At 56.8% G+C, this 18,593-nt stretch overlaps 1 protein-coding gene across 1 annotated transcript in view; it reads right to left on the bottom strand.

Annotated features, from left to right (window-relative positions):
- LOC137318251 (serine/threonine-protein kinase SBK1-like) overlaps window positions 1-17,767 on the bottom strand; it is a 25,607-nt gene extending 7,840 nt beyond the window's left edge. Inside the window, exons 1-2 of the mRNA XM_067981181.1 lie at window positions 17,554-17,767; window positions 9,466-9,668 (exon numbers count right to left, since the gene is read on the bottom strand). Of these exons, the coding sequence (XP_067837282.1) occupies window positions 9,466-9,668; window positions 17,554-17,719 (369 nt within the window). The 5' untranslated portion in view covers window positions 17,720-17,767. The remainder of the gene's footprint in view (window positions 1-9,465; window positions 9,669-17,553) is intronic.
- Between the last annotated feature and the right edge of the window lie 826 nt (window positions 17,768-18,593).

Here is an 18,593-nt window from a genome sequence, read left to right as displayed (position 1 = left end):
TGAGGAAGGAAGTGAGGAAGGAAGAGAGGAAGGAAGAGAGGGAGGAAGAGAGGAGGAAGTGAGGGAGGAAGAGAGGGAGGAAGTGAGGGAGGAAGAGAGGGAGGAAGAGAGGGAGGAAGTGAGGGAGGAAGAGAGGGAGGAAGAGAGGGAGGAAGAGAGGAAGGAAGTGAGGGAGGAAGAGAGGAAGGAGAGAGGAAGGAAGAGAGGAGGAAGAGAGGGAGGAAGTGAGGGAGGAAGAGAGGGAGGAAGAGAGGGAGGAAGTGAGGAGGAAGAGAGGGAGGAAGAGAGGAAGGAAGTGAGGGAGGAAGAGAGGAAGGAGAGAGGAAGGAAGAGAGGGAGGAGGAGAGGGAGGAAGAGAGGAAGGAAGAGAGGGAGGAAGAGAGGGAGGAAGAGAGGGAGGAAGAGAGGGAGGAAGAGAGGGAGGAAGTGAGGGAGGAAGAGAGGGAGGAAGAGAGGGAGGAAGTGAGGGAGGAAGAGAGGGAGGAAGAGAGGGAGGAAGAGAGGAAGGAAGTGAGGGAGGAAGAGAGGAAGGAGAGAGGAAGGAAGAGAGGGAGGAAGAGAGGGAGGAAGAGAGGAAGGAAGTGAGGAAGGAAGAGAGGGAGGAGGAGAGGGAGGAAGAGAGGAAGGAAGTGAGGGAGGAAGTGAGGAAGGAGGAGAGGAAGGAAGAGAGGGAGGAAGAGAGGGAGGAAGAGAGGGAGGAAGAGAGGGAGGAAGAGAGGAAGGAAGTGAGGAAGGAGGAGAGGAAGGAAGAGAGGGAGGAAGAGAGGGAGGAAGAGAGGGAGGAAGAGAGGGAGGAAGAGAGGGAGGAAGTGAGGGAGGAAGAGAGGGAGGAAGAGAGGGAGGAAGTGAGGGAGGAAGAGAGGGAGGAAGAGAGGGAGGAAGAGAGGGAGGAAGAGAGGGAGGAAGAGAGGAAGGAAGTGAGGGAGGAAGAGAGGAAGGAGAGAGGAAGGAAGAGAGGGAGGAAGAGAGGGAGGAAGAGAGGGAGGAAGAGAGGGAGGAAGAGAGGGAGGAAGAGAGGGAGGAAGTGAGGGAGGAAGAGAGGAAGGAGGAGAGGGAGGAAGAGAGGAAGGAGGAGAGGGAGGAAGAGAGGAAGGAGGAGAGGGAGGAAGAGAGGGAGGAGGAGAGGGAGGAAGAGAGGGAGGAAGAGAGGGAGGAAGAGAGGAAGGAAGAGAGGAAGGAAGTGAGGGAGGAAGAGAGGGAGAAGAGAGGGAGGAAGAAAGGAAGGAGGAGAGGGAGGAAGAGAGGGAGGAAGAGAGGGAGGAAGAAAGGAAGGAGGAGAGGGAGGAAGAGAGGGAGGAAGAGAGTGAGGAAGAGAGGGAGGAAGTGAGGGAGGAAGAGAGGGAGGAAGAGAGGGAGGAAGAGAGGAAGGAAGAGAGGGAGGAAGAGAGGGAGGAAGTGAAGGAGGAAGAGAGGGAGGAAGAGAGGGAGGAAGAGAGGGAGGAAGAGAGGAAGGAAGAGAGGGAGGAAGTGAGGGAGGAAGAGAGGGAGGAAACGTGGAAGGGAGTGAGGAAACAAGGGAGGGAGGGAGGAAATGAGGAAGGGAAGGAGGATATGAGGAAGGCAGGGAGGAAATGAGGAAGGGAAGGAGGATATGAGGAAGGCAGGGAGGAAACGAGGAAGGGAGGGAGAAAACAAGGGAGGGAGGAAACGAGTGAGGGAGGAAACGAGGAAGAGAAGAATGGAACGAGGAAGGGAGTGAGGAAATGAGGAAGGGAGGGAGGAAATGAGGAAGGGAAGGAGGAAGGGAGGGATGAAACGAGATAGAGAGGGAGGAAACGAGGAAGGGAGGTAGGAAGGGAGTGAGGGAGGGAGGGACGGTTACATTTCCAACACGCCTTTCTTGCCCTGAGGACGTCACAGCCAATTAAGACTTTTGACTGTTGTAAGTCGGTACCAATTTGCACACAGCAAGATCCCACAAACAGCAATATGATAATGAACAGATCATCATTTTTAGTGATGTTGGTTGAGGGATAAATATTGGCCCCAGGACACCGGGGAGAACTCCCCCCTGCTCTTCTTCCAATAGTGGCTGTGGGATCTTTTACATCCACCTCAGAGGGCAGACGGGGCCCTCGGTTTAACGTCTCATCCGAAAGACGGCACCTCCAACAGTGCAGCACTCCCTCAGTACTGGGACCGGGGAGTGTGGGCCTGGATTATGGGGCTCAAGTCCTAGAGTATATCCATCTACCTCCGACAGTGCAGCACTCCCTCAGTACTGGGACCGGGGAGTGTGGGCCTGGATTATGGGGCTCGAGTCCTAGAGTATATCCATCTCCCTCCGACAGTGCAGCACTCCCTCAGTACTGGGACCGGGGAGTGTGGGCCTGGATTATGGGGCTCAAGTCCTAGAGTATATCCATCTACCTCCGACAGTGCAGCACTCCCTCAGTACTGGCACCGGGGAGTGTGGGCCTGGATTATGGGGCTCGAGTCCGAGAGTATATCCATCTCCCTCCGACAGTGCAGCACTCCCTCAGTACTGGGACCGGGGAGTGTGGGCCTGGATTATGGAGCTCAAGTCCTAGAGTATATCCATCTCCCTCCGACAGTGCAGCACTCCCTCAGTACTGGGACCGGGGAGTGTGGGCCTGGATTATGGGGCTCGAGTCCTAGAGTATATCCATCTACCTCCGACAGTGCAGCACTCCCTCAGTACTGGGACCGGGGAGTGTGGGCCTGGATTATGGGGCTCGAGTCCTAGAGTATATCCATCTCCCTCCGACAGTGCAGCACTCCCTCAGTACTGGGACCGGGGAGTGTGGGCCTGGATTATGGGGCTCGAGTCCTAGAGTATATCCATCTCCCTCCGACAGTGCAGCACTCCCTCAGTACTGGGACCGGGGAGTGTGGGCCTGGATTATGGGGCTCGAGTCCTAGAGTATATCCATCTCCCTCCGACAGTGCAGCACTCCCTCAGTACTGGGACCGGGGAGTGTGGGCCTGGATTATGGGGCTCAAGTCCTAGAGTATATCCATCTCCCTCCGACAGTGCAGCACTCCCTCAGTACTGGCACCGGGGAGTGTGGGCCTGGATCATGGGGCTCAAGTCTCCGGAGTGGGGCCTCGAACTCATGACCTTCTAACTCAGAGGCGAGAGGGAAGAGCAGTGGAGACTCGAGCAGGCTTCCCTCTGGTGCTGTGCTGCAGGAGATCTCCTCACTCACCTCCAGCATATCCTGGAGAGTGGGCTGCTCACTGACACAAGTCCCCCTCCCCCCTGGAAAGAGGCCTGGGCACCCCGTACACCCTGAGTCGAGGCGTCATTGCCCCGATATGCGCCACCATAGTGAATTTCTTGAGTGCATTCAAGGTAGTTTTCTGGAGCCATTTGTTCTAGAACCCAATGAGGCCATTCTAGAACCGAAAATAGTCTGGGCCATTCAAGGGCCAAAAATAGTCCGGGCCATTCGAAGCAAAAATCAGTCCTGGCCAATTCTAGAACCAAAGATAGTCCAGGCCACTCTAGAACCAAAAGAAGGCTGGGCTACTCTAAGACAAAGAGGAGGCCAAGCCACTCTGGAACCAAGCAGAGGCTGGGCCGTCCTGGAACCAAGAGTAGTCCGGGCTACTCTAGCACCAAGAGAAGGCCTGACCATTCTGGAGCCAAAGATAGTCCGGGCCACTCTGGAACCAAGAAGAGGCCGGGCCAGTCCAGAACCAAAAAAAAGACGGGCCATTCTAGAAACAAGAGTCGTCCAGGCCATTCCAGGACAAAAGTTAGTCCGGGCCATACTAGAACCAAGAAGAGGCTGGGCTATTCTAGAGCCAGAGATAGTCTGGGCTATTCTAGCGCCATAGATAGTCTGGGCTATTCTAGAGCCAGAGATAGTCTGGGCTATTCTAGAGCCAGAGATAGTCTGGGCTATTCTAGCGCCATAGATAGTCTGGGCTATTCTAGAGCCAGAGATAGTCTGGGCTATTCTAGAGCCAGAGATAGTCTGGGCTATTCTAGCGCCATAGATAGTCTGGGCTATTCTAGAGCCAGAGATAGTCTGGGCTATTCTAGCGCCATAGATAGTCTGGGCTATTCTAGAGCCAGAGATAGTCTGGGCTATTCTAGAGCCAGAGATAGTCTGGGCTATTCTAGCGCCATAGATAGTCTGGGCTATTCTAGAGCCAGAGATAGTCTGGGCTATTCTAGCGCCATAGATAGTCTGGGCTATTCTAGAACCAAAAGACGCCGGGCCATTCTAGATTTAGTAATGAGTCGTGAGCCAGACTTAGTCAACAATCCAATCGTAAAGAAACATTAATCTAACAGTGAGCATAATACGATTGAATTCAATGTGAGGTTTGAAAAGCAGAAACATAACACAGTTACTAAGATTCCAGGTTTCGGGAAGTCTAACTTTAATGGGATAACTGACGACAGCAAACTGGCCAGAATATTCCCGGGTAAAACTACAGACGCACAGCGAGAGACGTCCAAAAAAAGAATTTCTCTTAATACAGGACCAGCAAAGGGGTAACAGCTCTACTTATCAGAAAGATAACAATGGTCACATGAGAGCTGACAGAAAACGAAAGGAAAGAGTTTACAAAAGTGCGAAAGATCGTTTCGCTCCGGGGGGACTGGGAGAGACATAAAGAAGAGCAAAGGAAGACAAAGAAAGATAGTGAGAGGCGCAAGAAGGGAATGTGACACTGGGAACGCCTCGATTTTAAAATCCTCATCCTCCTGTTCAAATCCCTCCATGGCCCTCGCCCCCCTCCCTATCTCTGTAACCTCCTCCAGCCCCTACAATTCTCATCCTCCTGTTCAAATCCCTCCATGGCCCTCGCCCACCCCTCCCTATCTCTGTAACCTCCTCCAGCCCCTACAATTCTCATCCTCCTGTTCAAATCCCTCCATGGCCCTCGCCCCCCTCCCTATCTCTGTAACCTCCTCCAGCCCCGACAATTCTCATCCTCCTGTTCAAATCCCTCCATGACCCTCGCCCCCCCTCCCTATCTCTGTAACCTCCTCCAGCCCCTACAATTCTCATCCTCCTGTTCAAATCCCTCCATGGCCCTCGCCCCCCCTCCCTATCTCTGTAACCTCCTCCAGCCCCGACAATTCTCATCCTCCTGTTCAAATCCCTCCATGGCCCTCGCCCCCCCTCCCTATCTCTGTAACCTCCTCCAGCCTCGACAATTCTCATCCTCCTGTTCAAATCCCTCCATGGCCCTCGCCCCCCTCCCTATCTCTGTAACCTCCTCCAGCCTCGACAATTCTCATCCTCCTGTTCAAATCCCTCCATGGCCCTCGCCCCCCCTCCCTATCTCTGTAACCTCCTCCAGCCTCGACAATTCTCATCCTCCTGTTCAAATCCCTCCATGGCCCTCGCCCCCCCTCCCTATCTCTGTAACCTCCTCCAGCCCCTACAATTCTCATCCTCCTGTTCAAATCCCTCCATGACCCTCGCCCCCCCTCCCTATCTCTGTAACCTCCTCCAGCCCCTACAATTCTCATCCTCCTGTTCAAATCCCTCCATGGCCCTCGCCCCCCCTCCCTATCTCTGTAACCTCCTCCAGCCCCTACAATTCTCATCCTCCTGTTCAAATCCCTCCATGGCCCTCGCCCCCTCCTCCCTATCTCTGTAACCTCCTCCAGCCCCTACAATTCTCATCCTCCTGTTCAAATCCCTCCATGGCCCTCGCCCCCCCTCCCTATCTCTGTAACCTCCTCCAGCCCCTACAATTCTCATCCTCCTGTTCAAATCCCTCCATGGCCCTCGCCCCCCTCCCTATCTCTGTAACCTCCTCCAGCCCCTACAATTCTCATCCTCCTGTTCAAATCCCTCCATGGCCCTCGCCCCCCCCTCCCTATCTCTGTAACCTCCTCCAGCCCCTACAATTCTCATCCTCCTGTTCAAATCCCTCCATGGCCCTCGCCCCCCCTCCCTATCTCTGTAACCTCCTCCAGCCCCTACAATTCTCATCCTCCTGTTCAAATCCCTCCATGGCCCTCACCCCCCCTCCCTATCTCTGTAACCTCCTCCAGCCCCTACAATCCTCATCCTCCTGTTCAAATCCCTCCATGGCCCTCGCCCCCCCTCCCTATCTCTGTAACCTCCTCCAGCCCCTACAATTCTCATCCTCCTGTTCAAATCCCTCCATGGCCCTCGCCCCCCCCTCCCTATCTCTGTAACCTCCTCCAGCCCCTACAATTCTCATCCTCCTGTTCAAATCCCTCCATGGCCCTCGCCCCCCCCTCCCTATCTCTGTAACCTCCTCCAGCCCCTACAATCCTCATCCTCCTGTTCAAATCCCTCCATGGCCCTCGCCCCCCCCTCCCTATCTCTGTAACCTCCTCCAGCCCCTACAATTCTCATCCTCCTGTTCAAATCCCTCCATGGCCCTCACCCCCCCTCCCTATCTCTGTAACCTCCTCCAGCCCCTACAATCCTCATCCTCCTGTTCAAATCCCTCCATGACCCTCGCCCCCCCCTCCCTATCTCTGTAACCTCCTCCAGCCCCTACAATTCTCATCCTCCTGTTCAAATCCCTCCATGACCCTCGCCCCCCTCCCTATCTCTGTAACCTCCTCCGACCCCGACAATTCTCATCCTCCTGTTCAAATCCCTCCATGGCCCTCGCCCCCCTCCCTATCTCTGTAACCTCCTCCAGCCCCTACAATTCTCATCCTCCTGTTCAAATCCCTCCATGACCCTCACCCCCCCTCCCTATCTCTGTAACCTCCTCCAGCCCCTACAATCCTCATCCTCCTGTTCAAATCCCTCCATGGCCCTCGCCCCCCCTCCCTATCTCTGTAACCTCCTCCAGCCCCTACAATTCTCATCCTCCTGTTCAAATCCCTCCATGGCCCTCGCCCCCCCTCCCTATCTCTGTAACCTCCTCCAGCCCCTACAATTCTCATCCTCCTGTTCAAATCCCTCCATGGCCCTCGCCCCCCTCCCTATCTCTGTAACCTCCTACAGCCCCTCCAATTCTCATCCTCCTGTTCAAATCCCTCCATGGCCCTCGCCCCCTCCCTATCTCTGTAACCCCCTCCAGCCCCTACAACCCTCCGCGATCTCTGCTCTCCTCCAGTTCTTGCCTCTTGTCCATCCCCCGATTTTAATCGCTCCACCATTGGCGGCCGTGCCTTCAGCTGCCTGGGCCCCGAAGCTCTGGAATTCCCTCCCTAAACCTCTCCCCCTCTCTCTCCTCCTTTAAGACGCTCCTTAAAACCTCCCTCTTTGACCGAGCTTTTGGTCACCTGTCCCAATATCTCCTCACGTGGCTCGGTGTTAAATTCTGTTTGATAATCGCTCCCGTAAAGCTCCCTGGGACGTTTTACTACGGTAAAGGGGCTGTATTAATGGGAGTAGCTGTTTTTTGTGGCTGGAATAGGTGAGGGAATTGTAGACGTCTGAACCATAATCTCCGTAAACTCTCTCAATTCAAGAATTGTCCCTTTAGATCGGAGAATTGCAGATGTGACTGCGTTATTTAAGAAAGGTGAGACAGAGAAACCAGGAATTTGTTGAGATGTCAGTCTAACAGCGGCTGTGGGGAAGTTATTGGAACCTATAATTAAGGACAGAGTGACTGAGCACTTAGGAAAATTTGAGCTGATTAGAGAGAGCCAACATGGATTTGTAAAGGATAGGACATGTCCTATGAGCCTTGTTGAATTTTTTGAGGAAGTAACTGAAGTGGTAGACGGGGGAATGTCCACGGATGTAGCTTATATGGACGGACAGAAGGCATTCGATAAGGTTCCACATGAGAGACTGTTAGCTCAAATGAAAGCTCATGGAATTGAAGGCAAATTATCGACCTGGTTATCGCAGAGTCATCGAAAGTTACAGCACAGAAGGAGGCCATTCGGCCCATTGTTAATCCCACTTTCCAGCTCTCGGTCCGTATAGCCCTGTAGGTTACCGCACTTCAGGTGCGCATCCAGGTACTTTGTAAATGAGTTGAGGGTTTCTGCCTCTACCACCCTCTTGGGCAGTGAGTTCCAGACTCCTTCTGGGTGAAAAAATTTCTCCTCAGCTCCCCTCTAAACCTTCTACCAATGACTTTAAAATCTATGCCCCCCCTGGTCACTGACCCCCCTCTGCTAAGGGAAATAGGCCCTTCCTATCCACTCTATTGAGTCCAGAAGGAACCAAGGAGAGCTGATGATCCAATTGAACGGTGGGATAGGCTCGAGGGGCTGAATGTCCAATGTTTCAGTATTTCAATGTTCAATTGGTCCTTTTTGTCTGTGACAGTAGAAACAACAAACCAACTTTTATTGGTGCCTTTCATAGCCCCAAGACGGAGAGTAGGGATGATGGGGGTGTGCTCGGGTTGGACGGAAGTGACCAATGGTGCCTCATAAGGATCTGTGCTGGGGGCCTTGACTCTTCACTATATTTATCAATGACTTAGACAACACAATAGAGAGCCTTATATCCAAGTTTGCCGATGACACAAAGATTGGTGGCACAGGAGCATAAAATTACAAAGGGATATTTGATGGATTGAGTGAGTGGGCAAAACTGTGGCAGGTGGAGTTCAACGTGGGACTGGGTGAGGTCGCCCACTGTTTTACAGAGAAGTTTTACTGAAGCCATGAGTTAGACCACACCTGGAGTAGTGTGTACAGTCTTGGAAAGAGATCTTTTTTACTCATTCATGGGATGGGGCTGTCACTGGCGAGGCCGGCATTTATTGCCCATCCCTAAGTGCCCTTGAGAAGGTGGTGCTGAGCCATCTTCTTGGACACCTGAGTGGGCTTGCGAGGCCATTTCAGTGGGCGATTAATGAATCAACCACATTGCTTTGGGTCTGGAGTCACATATAGACCCAGATTGGGTAAGGACAGGTTTCCTTCCAAGGATATCAGTGAAGCAGATGGGTTTTTATGACAATCTGGTAGTTTGATGGCCAACATCGCTGATAGCTTTTTTTTAATTCCAGAATTTTAATTAATTAATTGAATGGGACTATGAACTCATGAACTCTGGATTATTAGTCCAAGATCTCGCTGGATTATCTAGTCCAGTAACATAACCACCATGCAACTGCACCCAGTGCAGTGCAGCTTCACCAGAAGGTGACCAGGGCTTCAAGAGTTAAATTATGACGAGCGAACTGACATAACCTCAGCTTGCATTCCCCGGAATATCGAGCGTTCAGGGGCGACCTGATTGAGGTTGTGAGGATCTTGTAAGGAATTGAGAGGGTGGGAGACTTTTTCCCGCTGGTGGGGGAGTCTCGGACGAGGGGGGGCGTAACCTTCAAATCAGAGCCTGGCCATTCAGGAGAAAGGTCAGGACACGCAAAGGGTGGGTGGACATTTGGAACTCTCTCCCCACAAGAAGCAGTAGACGCAAGCTCAATGAATCACTTTGATTCTGAGATTGCGAGCCGGGAGTATTAAGGAGCCAAGCCGAGTTAGTTCACAGGTCAGCCATTGAATGGCGGAACGGGCTGGAAGGGGTGAACGGTCCAGCCCTTGTTCCTACGTCTCTCCCTCTGTACCTGGGGTTGAATGATATCGAACAGGTCTCCCACTGGTGCGTACTCCTGGACAAACCCGTAGTGCTCCCGGGACTCGAAGGCGATCCCAAAGACGGCGGTGATGAAGGGATGGGCGGAGAGGTAGAGGGACATGCTGTACTCCCGCAGGAAACTCCGCAGCTTCGTCCGCCTCTTCTCCAGCAGCTTGAGGGCCATCATCGTGCCTGGGAGAAAGGGACAAGTGGTGGGATGGGGGGAAGAGGATCAGAGGGACGGGGGGAGTGATCGGACCGGCCCCTCCCGCCCGCCCCAACTCCCGACCAGCTCCCCCGGGGCACCAGAGAACCACAGAGAAGATACAGCACAGGAGAGGGGGGGGCCATTCGGCCCATTGTGTCCGTGCCGGCTCGAAGAACAACCATTCCAATCCCACCTTCCAGCACCCGGTCCGTAGCCCTGCAGCTCACAGCACTTTAGGTGCGGGTCCAGGTACTTTTTAAAAGAGTTGAGGGTCCCTGCCTCGACCACCAGCGAATTCCATGCACCCACCACCCTCTGGGTAAAAATGTTTTTCCTCACATCCCCTCTAATCCTTCCGCCAATCAGCTTAAATCTATGTCCTCTAGTTCTCGAACTCTCCGCTAGGGGAAACAGGCACGACCTTTCTGCTGTATCTCGGCCCCTCATAATTTTGTGCAACGCAATCAAGTCCCCCCTCAGCCTCCTCTGCTCCAAGGAAAACAACCCCAGCCTGTCCAATCTCTCGTCGTCGCTGCAATTCTCAGGCTCTTGGTTGTTCACTTCTCCATGGGAGAGAGGCAATTACTCAGAAATTGGCGATCATCAGGCACCGCGCTGGCCGCAGGCACCAATTCAGATTAAATCTCTGGATAGGAACCTGCCTACATGTGTCGGTGACGGTCTCTGTGGGTCGGTGACGGTCTCTGTGTGTCGGTGAGGGTCTCTGTGTGTCGGTGAGGGTGTCTGCGGGTCGGTGACGGTCTCTGTGGGTCGGTGAGGGTCTCTGTGTGTCGGTGAGGGTCTCTGTGTGTCGGTGAGGGTCTCTGTGTGTCTGTGAGGGTCTATGTGGGTCGGTGAGGGTCTCTGTGGGTCGGTGAGGGTCTCTGTGTGTCGGTGAGGGTCTCTGTGTGTCGGTGAGGGTCTCTGTGTGTCGGTGAGGGTCTCTGTGTGTCGGTGAGCGTCTCTGTGGGTCGGTGAGGGTCTCTGTGGGTCGGTGAGGGTCTCTGCGGGTCGGTGAGGGTCTCTGCGGGTCGGTGAGGGTCTCTGCGTGTCGGTGAGGGTCTCTGTGGGTCGGTGACGGTCTCTGTGGGTCGGTGAGGGTCTCTGCGTGTCGGTGAGGGTCTCTGCGTGTCGGTGAGGGTCTCTGTGTGTCGGTGACGGTCTCTGTGGGTCGGTGAGGGTCTCTGTGGGTCGGTGAGGGTCTCTGTGGGTCGGTGAGGGTCTCTGTGGGTCGGTGAGGGTCTCTGTGTGTCGGTGAGGGTCTCTGCGGGTCGGTGAGGGTCTCTGTGTGTCGGTGAGGGTCTCTGTGTGTCGGTGACGGTCTCTGTGTGTCGGTGACGGTCTCTGTGGGTCGGTGAGGGTCTCTGTGGGTCGGTGAGGGTCTCTGTGTGTCGGTGAGGGTCTCTGTGTGTCGGTGAAGGTCTCTGTGGGTCGGTGAGGGTCTCTGTGTGTCGGTGAAGGTCTCTGTGGGTCGGTGACGGTCTCTGTGTGTCGGTGTGGGTCTCTGTGGGTCGGTGACGGTCTCTGTGTGTCGGTGAGGGTCTCTGTGGGTCGGTGAGGGTCTCTGTCTGTCGGTGAGGGTCTCTGTGGGTCGGTGAGGGTCTCTGTGTGTCGGTGAGGGTCTCTGTCTGTCGGTGAGAGTCTCTGTGGGTCGGTGAGGGTCTCTGTGTGTCGGTGAAGGTCTCTGTGGGTCGGTGACGGTCTCTGTGGGTCGGTGACGGTCTCTGTGTGTCGGTGAGTGTCTCTGTGTGTCGGTGACGGTCTCTGTGGGTCGGTGAGGGTCTCTGTGAGTCGGTGACGGTCTCTGTGTGTCGGTGAGGGTCTCTGTAGGTCGGTGAGGGTCTCTGTAGGTCGGTGAGGGTCTCTGTGGGTCGGTGAGGGTCTCTGTGTGTCGGTGAGGGTCTCTGTGTGTCGGTGAGGGTCTCTGTGGGTCGGTGAGGGTCTCTGTGGGTCGGTGAGGGTCTCTGTGGGTCGGTGAGGGTCTCTGTGTGTCGGTGAGGGTCTCTGTGGGTCGGTGAGGGTCTCTGTGTGTCGGTGACGGTCTCTGTGGGTCGGTGAGGGTCTCTGTGTGTCGGTGAGGGTCTCTGTGTGTCGGTGAGGGTCTCTGTGTGTCGGTGACGGTCTCTGTGGGTCGGTGAGGGTCTCTGTGTGTCGGTGACAGTCTCTGTGGGTCGGTGACGGTCTCTGTGGGTCGGTGACGGTCTCTGTGTGTCGGTGAGGGTCTCTGTGGGTCGGTGACGGTCTCTGTGGGTCGGTGACGGTCTCTGTGGGTCGGTGACGGTCTCTGTGTGTCGGTGACGGTCTCTGTGGGTCGGTGACGGTCTCTGTGGGTCGGTGACTGTCTCTGTGTGTCGGTGAGGGTCTCTGTGTGTCGGTGAGGGTCTCTGTGGGTCGGTGACGGTCTCTGTGTGTCGGTGAGGGTCTCTGTGTGTCGGTGAGGGTCTCTGTGGGTCGGTGACGGTCTCTGTGTGTCGGTGACGGTCTCTGTGGGTCGGTGACGGTCTCTGTGGGTCGGTGACTGTCTCTGTGTGTCGGTGAGGGTCTCTGTGTGTCGGTGAGGGTCTCTGTGGGTCGGTGACGGTCTCTGTGTGTCGGTGAGGGTCTCTGTGGGTCGGTGAGTGTCTCTGTGGGTCGGTGACGGTCTCTGTGGGTCGGTGAGGGTCTCTGTGGGTCGGTGAGGGTCTCTGTGTGTCGGTGAGGGTCTCTGTGGGTCGGTGAGGGTCTCTGTGTGTCAGTGACGGTCTCTGTGTGTCGGTGAGGGTCTCTGTGTGTCGGTGAGGGTCTCTGTGGGTCGGTGAGGGTCTCTGTGGGTCGGTGAGGGTCTCTGTGTGTCAGTGACGGTCTCTGTGTGTCGGTGAGGGTCTCTGTGGGTCGGTGAGGGTCTCTGCGGGTCGGTGAGGGTCTCTGCGTGTCGGTGACGGTCTCTGCGTGTCGGTGAGGGTCTCTGTGGGTCGGTGACGGTCTCTGCGTGTCGGTGAGGGTCTCTGTGGGTCGGTGAGGGTCTCTGTGTGTCGGTGAGGGTCTCTGTGGGTCGGTGAGGGTCTCTGTGGGTCGGTGAGGGTCTCTGTGTGTCGGTGAGGGTCTCTGTGGGTCGGTGAGGGTCTCTGTGTGTCGGTGAGGGTCTCTGTGTGTCGGTGAGGGTCTCTGTGTGTCGGTGACGGTCTCTGTGGGTCGGTGACGGTCTCTGTGTGTCGGTGAGTGTCTCTGTGGGTCGGTGAGGGTCTCTGTGGGTCGGTGAGGGTCTCTGTGGGTCGGTGAGGGTCTCTGTGGGTCGGTGAGGGTCTCTGTGTGTCGGTGACGGTCTCTGTGTGTCGGTGACGGTCTCTGTGGGTCGGTGAGGGTCTCTGTGTGTCGGTGAGGGTCTCTGTGTGTCGGTGAGGGTCTCTGTGGGTCGGTGAGGGTCTCTGTGGGTCGGTGAGGGTCTCTGTGTGTCGGTGAGGGTCTCTGTGGGTCGGTGAGGGTCTCTGTGTGTCGGTGAGGGTCTCTGTGTGTCGGTGAGGGTCTCTGTGTGTCGGTGACGGTCTCTGTGGGTCGGTGAGGGTCTCTGTGGGTCGGTGACTGTCTCTGTGTGTCGGTGAGGGTCTCTGTGGGTCGGTGAGGGTCTCTGTGGGTCGGTGAGGGTCTCTGTGGGTCGGTGACGGTCTCTGTGGGTCGGTGACGGTCTCTGTGGGTCGGTGACGGTCTCTGTGGGTCGGTGAGGGTCTCTGTGTGTCGGTGAGGGTCTCTGTGTGTCGGTGAGGGTCTCTGTGTGTCGGTGAGGGTCTCTGTGTGTCGTTGACGGTCTCTGTGTGTCGGTGAGGGTCTCTGCGTGTCGGTGAGGGTCTCTGTGGGTCGGTGACGGTCTCTGTGTGTCGGTGAGGGTCTCTGTGGGTCGGTGACGGTCTCTGTGGGTCGGTGACGGTCTCTGTGTGTCGGTGAGGGTCTCTGTGGGTCGGTGAGGGTCTCTGTGTGTCGGTGAGGGTCTCTGTGTGTCGGTGAGGGTCTCTGTGTGTCGGTGAGGGTCTCTGTGTGTCGGTGACAGTCTCTGTGGGTCGGTGAGGGTCTCTGTGTGTCGGTGAGGGTCTCTGTGTGTCGGTGAGGGTCTCTGTGGGTCGGTGAGGGTCTCTGTGTGTCGGTGAGGGTCTCTGTGGGTCGGTGAGGGTCTCTGTGGGTCGGTGAGGGTCTCTGTGTGTCGGTGAGGGTCTCTGTGTGTCGGTGAGGGTCTCTGTGTGTCGGTGAGGGTCTCTGTGTGTCGGTGACAGTCTCTGTGGGTCGGTGACGGTCTCTGTGTGTCGGTGAGTGTCTCTGTGGGTCGGTGAGGGTCTCTGTGTGTCGGTGAGGGTCTCTGTGGGTCGGTGAGGGTCTCTGTGTGTCGGTGAGGGTCTCTGTGGGTCGGTGAGGGTCTCTGTGTGTCGGTGACGGTCTCTGTGTGTCGGTGACGGTCTCTGTGGGTCGGTGAGGGTCTCTGTGTGTCGGTGAGGGTCTCTGTGGGTCGGTGAGGGTCTCTGTGTGTCGGTGACGGTCTCTGTGGGTCGGTGACGGTCTCTGTGTGTCGGTGAGGGTCTCTGTGGGTCGGTGAGGGTCTCTGTGGGTCGGTGAGGGTCTCTGTGGGTCGGTGAGGGTCTCTGTGTGTCGGTGAGGGTCTCTGTGGGTCGGTGACGGTCTCTGTGGGTCGGTGACGGTCTCTGTGGGTCGGTGACGGTCTCTGTGGGTCGGTGACGGTCTCTGTGGGTCGGTGAGGGTCTCTGTGTGTCGGTGAGGGTCTCTGTGTGTCGGTGAGGGTCTCTGTGTGTCGTTGACGGTCTCTGTGTGTCGGTGAGGGTCTCTGCGTGTCGGTGAGGGTCTCTGTGGGTCGGTGACGGTCTCTGTGTGTCGGTGAGGGTCTCTGTGGGTCGGTGACGGTCTCTGTGGGTCGGTGACGGTCTCTGTGTGTCGGTGAGGGTCTCTGTGGGTCGGTGAGGGTCTCTGTGTGTCGGTGACGGTCTCTGCGTGTCGGTGAGGGTCTCTGTGTGTCGGTGAGGGTCTCTGTGTGTCGGTGAGGGTCTCTGTGTGTCGGTGAGGGTCTCTGTGTGTCGGTGAGGGTCTCTGTGGGTCGGTGACGGTCTCTGTGTGTCGGTGAGGGTCTCTGTGTGTCGGTGACAGTCTCTGTGGGTCGGTGAGGGTCTCTGTGTGTCGGTGACGGTCTCTGTGTGTCGGTGACGGTCTCTGTGTGTCGGTGAGGGTCTCTGCGGGTCGGTGAGGGTCTCTGTGTGTCGGTGAGGTTCTCTGTGTGTCGGTGAGGGTCTCTGTGTGTCGGTGAGGGTCTCTGTGGGTCGGTGAGGGTCTCTGTGGGTCGGTGAGGGTCTCTGTGTGTCGGTGAGGGTCTCTGTGTGTCGGTGAGGGTCTCTGTGGGTCGGTGAGGGTCTCTGTGTGTCGGTGAGGGTCTCTGTGTGTCGGTGAGGGTCTCTGTGTGTCGGTGACGGTCTCTGTGTGTCGGTGACGGTCTCTGTGGGTCGGTGAGGGTCTCTGCATGTCGGTGAGGGTCTCTGTGGGTCGGTGACGGTCTCTGTGTGTCGGTGAGAGTCTCTGTGTGTCGGTGACGGTCTCTGTGTGTCGGTGAGGGTCTCTGTGGGTCGGTGACGGTCTCTGTGTGTCGGTGAGGGTCTCTGTCTGTCGGTGAGGGTCTCTGTGTGTCGGTGAGGGTCTCTGTGGGTCGGTGACGGTCTCTGTGTGTCGGTGAGGGTCTCTGTCTGTCGGTGAGGGTCTCTGCGGGTCGGTGAGGGTCTCTGTGTGTCGGTGAGGGTCTCGGTGTGTAGGTGAGGGTCTCTGTGTGTCGGTGAGGGTCTCTGTGGGTCGGTGAGGGTCTCTGTGTGTCGGTGACGGTCTCTGTGTGTCGGTGAGGGTCTCTGTGGGTCGGTGAGGGTCTCTGTGTGTCGGTGAGGGTCTCTGTGTGTCGGTGAGGGTCTCTGTGTGTCGGTGAGGGTCTCTGTGTGTCGGTGAGGGTCTCTGTGTGTCGGTGACGGTCTCTGTGTGTCGGTGACGGTCTCTGTGGGTCGGTGAGGGTCTCTGTGTGTCGGTGACGGTCTCTGTGTGTCGGTGAGGGTCTCTGTGGGTCGGTGACGGTCTCTGTGTGTCGGTGACGGTCTCTGTGGGTCGGTGACGGTCTCTGTGTGTCGGTGACGGTCTCTGTGTGTCGGTGACGGTCTCTGTGTGTCGGTGACGGTCTCTGTGTGTCGGTGAGGGTCTCTGTGTGTCGGTGAGGGTCTCTGTGGGTCGGTGACGGTCTCTGTGTGTCGGTGAGGGTCTCTGTGGGTCGGTGAGGGTCTCTGTGGGTCGGTGAGGGTCTCTGTGTGTCGGTGACTGTCTCTGTGGGTCGGTGAGGGTCTCTGTGGGTCGGTGAGGGTCTCTGTGTGTCGGTGAGGGTCTCTGTGTGTCGGTGACGGTCTCTGTGGGTCGGTGAGGGTCTCTGTGGGTCGGTGAGGGTCTCTGCGGGTCGGTGACGGTCTCTGTGTGTCGGTGAGGGTCTCTGTGGGTCGGTGAGGGTCTCTGTGTGTCGGTGAGGGTCTCTGTGGGTCGGTGACGGTCTCTGTGGGTCGGTGAGGGTCTCTGTGTGTCGGTGACGGTCTCTGTGTGTCGGTGACGGTCTCTGTGTGTCGGTGACGGTCTCTGTGTGTCGGTGACGGTATCTGTGGGTCGGTGAGGGTCTCTGTGGGTCGGTGACGGTCTCTGTGGGTCGGTGAGGGTCTCTGTGTGTCGGTGAGGGTCTCTGTGTGTCGGTGAGGGTCTCTGTGGGTCGGTGACGGTCTCTGTGTGTCGGTGAGGGTCTCTGTGTGTCGGTGACGGTCTCTGTGTGTCGGTGAGGGTCTCTGTGGGTCGGTGAGGGTCTCTGTGGGTCGGTGAGGGTCTCTGTGGGTCGGTGACGGTCTCTGTGTGTCGGTGAGGGTCTCTGTGGGTCGGTGACGGTCTCTGTGTGTCGGTGAGGGTCTCTGTGGGTCGGTGAGGGTCTCTGTGGGTCGGTGAGGGTCTCTGTGTGTCGGTGAGGGTCTCTGTGGGTCGGTGAGGGTCTCTGTGTGTCGGTGAGGGTCTCTGTGTGTCGGTGAGGGTCTCTGTGTGTCGGTGACGGTCTCTGTGGGTCGGTGACGGTCTCTGTGTGTCGGTGAGGGTCTCTGTGTGTCGGTGAGGGTCTCTGTGTGTCGGTGAGGGTCTCTGTGTGTCGGTGACGGTCTCTGTGTGTCGGTGACGGTCTCTGTGTGTCGGTGACGGTCTCTGTGTGTCGGTGAGGGTCTCTGTGGGTCGGTGAGGGTCTCTGTGTGTCGGTGAGGGTCTCTGTGTGTCGGTGAGGGTCTCTGTGTGTCGGTGAGGGTCTCTGTGTGTCGGTGAGGGTCTCTGTGGGTCGGTGAGGGTCTCTGTGTGTCGGTGACGGTCTCTGTGGGTCGGTGAGGGTCTCTGTGGGTCGGTGAGGGTCTCTGTGGGTCGGTGAGGGTCTCTGTGTGTCGGCGACGGTCTCTGTGGGTCGGTGAGGGTCTCTGTGGGTCGGTGAGGGTCTCTGTGTGTCGGTGAGGGTCTCTGTGTGTCGGTGAGGGTCTCTGTGTGTCGGTGACGGTCTCTGTGGGTCGGTGAGGGTCTCTGTGGGTCGGTGAGGGTCTCTGTGTGTCGGTGAGGGTCTCTGTGGGTCGGTGAGGGTCTCTGTGGGTCGGTGAGGGTCTCTGTGTGTCGGTGACGGTCTCTGTGTGTCGGTGACGGTCTCTGTGTGTCGGTGAGGGTCTCTGTGTGTCGGTGAGGGTCTCTGTGTGTCGGTGAGGGTCTCTGTATTTCGGTGAGGGTCTCTGTGGGTCGGTGAGGGTCTCTGTGGGTCGATGACGGACTCTGTGCCACTCTCCGTTCCTTGGCCACCCAGAGATGGGCCTTTACCTCGCAATCTGTGCCTCACCAGCTGGACACTGCCGTAGGTTCCACTTCCCAACTCCTTGATCACATCGTACGTCTCATTGACCTCCATCTTGGTGAGAGTGTGGGACATGAGGAGCATTAACTCCTCGATGAACAGGTCTGGGCCCAAGCTGCCAGCGCCCTCCATGTTCTTGGGAGTCTCCTGGACTGTTCTGCACTCAAGGGAGTTTCAGTAATCTGTAAAGGTATCAACCAGTTAAAGACTTAAGGGAAAAGATTATCAGGCCCACCTGTCCAGGCCCCGTTGATATCTCTCAACCCACCCCCCTTCTCCCATATTCCCCAATCCCACCCCCCTTCTCCCATATTCCCCAATCCCACCCACCCCCCTTCTCCCATATTCCCCAATCCCACCCCCCTTCTCCCATATTCCCCAATCCCACCCGCCTTCTCCCATATTCCCCAATCCCACCCCCCTTCTCCCATATTCCCCAATCCCACCCACCTTCTCCCATGTTCCCCAATCCCACCCACCTTCTCCCATATTCCCCAATCCCACCCACCCACCTTCTCCCATATTCCCCAATCCCACCCACCTTCTCCCATATCCCTCAATCCCACCCACCTTCTCCCATATTCCCCAATCCCACCCACCCCCCTTCTCCCATATTCCCCAATCCCACCCCCCTTCTCCCATATTCCCCAATCCCACCCACCTTCTCCCATATTCCCCAATCCCACCCACCTTCTCCCATATCCCTCAATCCCACCCACCTTCTCCCATATTCCCCAATCCCACCCACCTTCTCCCATATTCCCCAATCCCACCCACCCACCTTCTCCCATATTCCCCAATCCCACCCACCTTCTCCCATATTCCCCAATCCCACCCACCTTCTCCCATATTCCCCAATCCCACCCACCTTCTCCCATATTCCCCAATCCCACCCCCACCTCATATCTAACACATGTACAGAGTCCCTGTTTATTCAGGGTGAGGGTCACTCACTGTGTAACTGTACAGAGTCCCTGTTTATTCAGGGTGAGGATCACTCACTGTG

The sequence above is a fragment of the Heptranchias perlo genome, unplaced genomic scaffold (assembly GCF_035084215.1).
Source record: "Heptranchias perlo isolate sHepPer1 unplaced genomic scaffold, sHepPer1.hap1 HAP1_SCAFFOLD_685, whole genome shotgun sequence".
NCBI classification, from domain to species: Eukaryota; Metazoa; Chordata; class Chondrichthyes; order Hexanchiformes; family Hexanchidae; genus Heptranchias; species Heptranchias perlo.
This window is presented reverse-complemented; position numbering and strand designations above follow the sequence as displayed.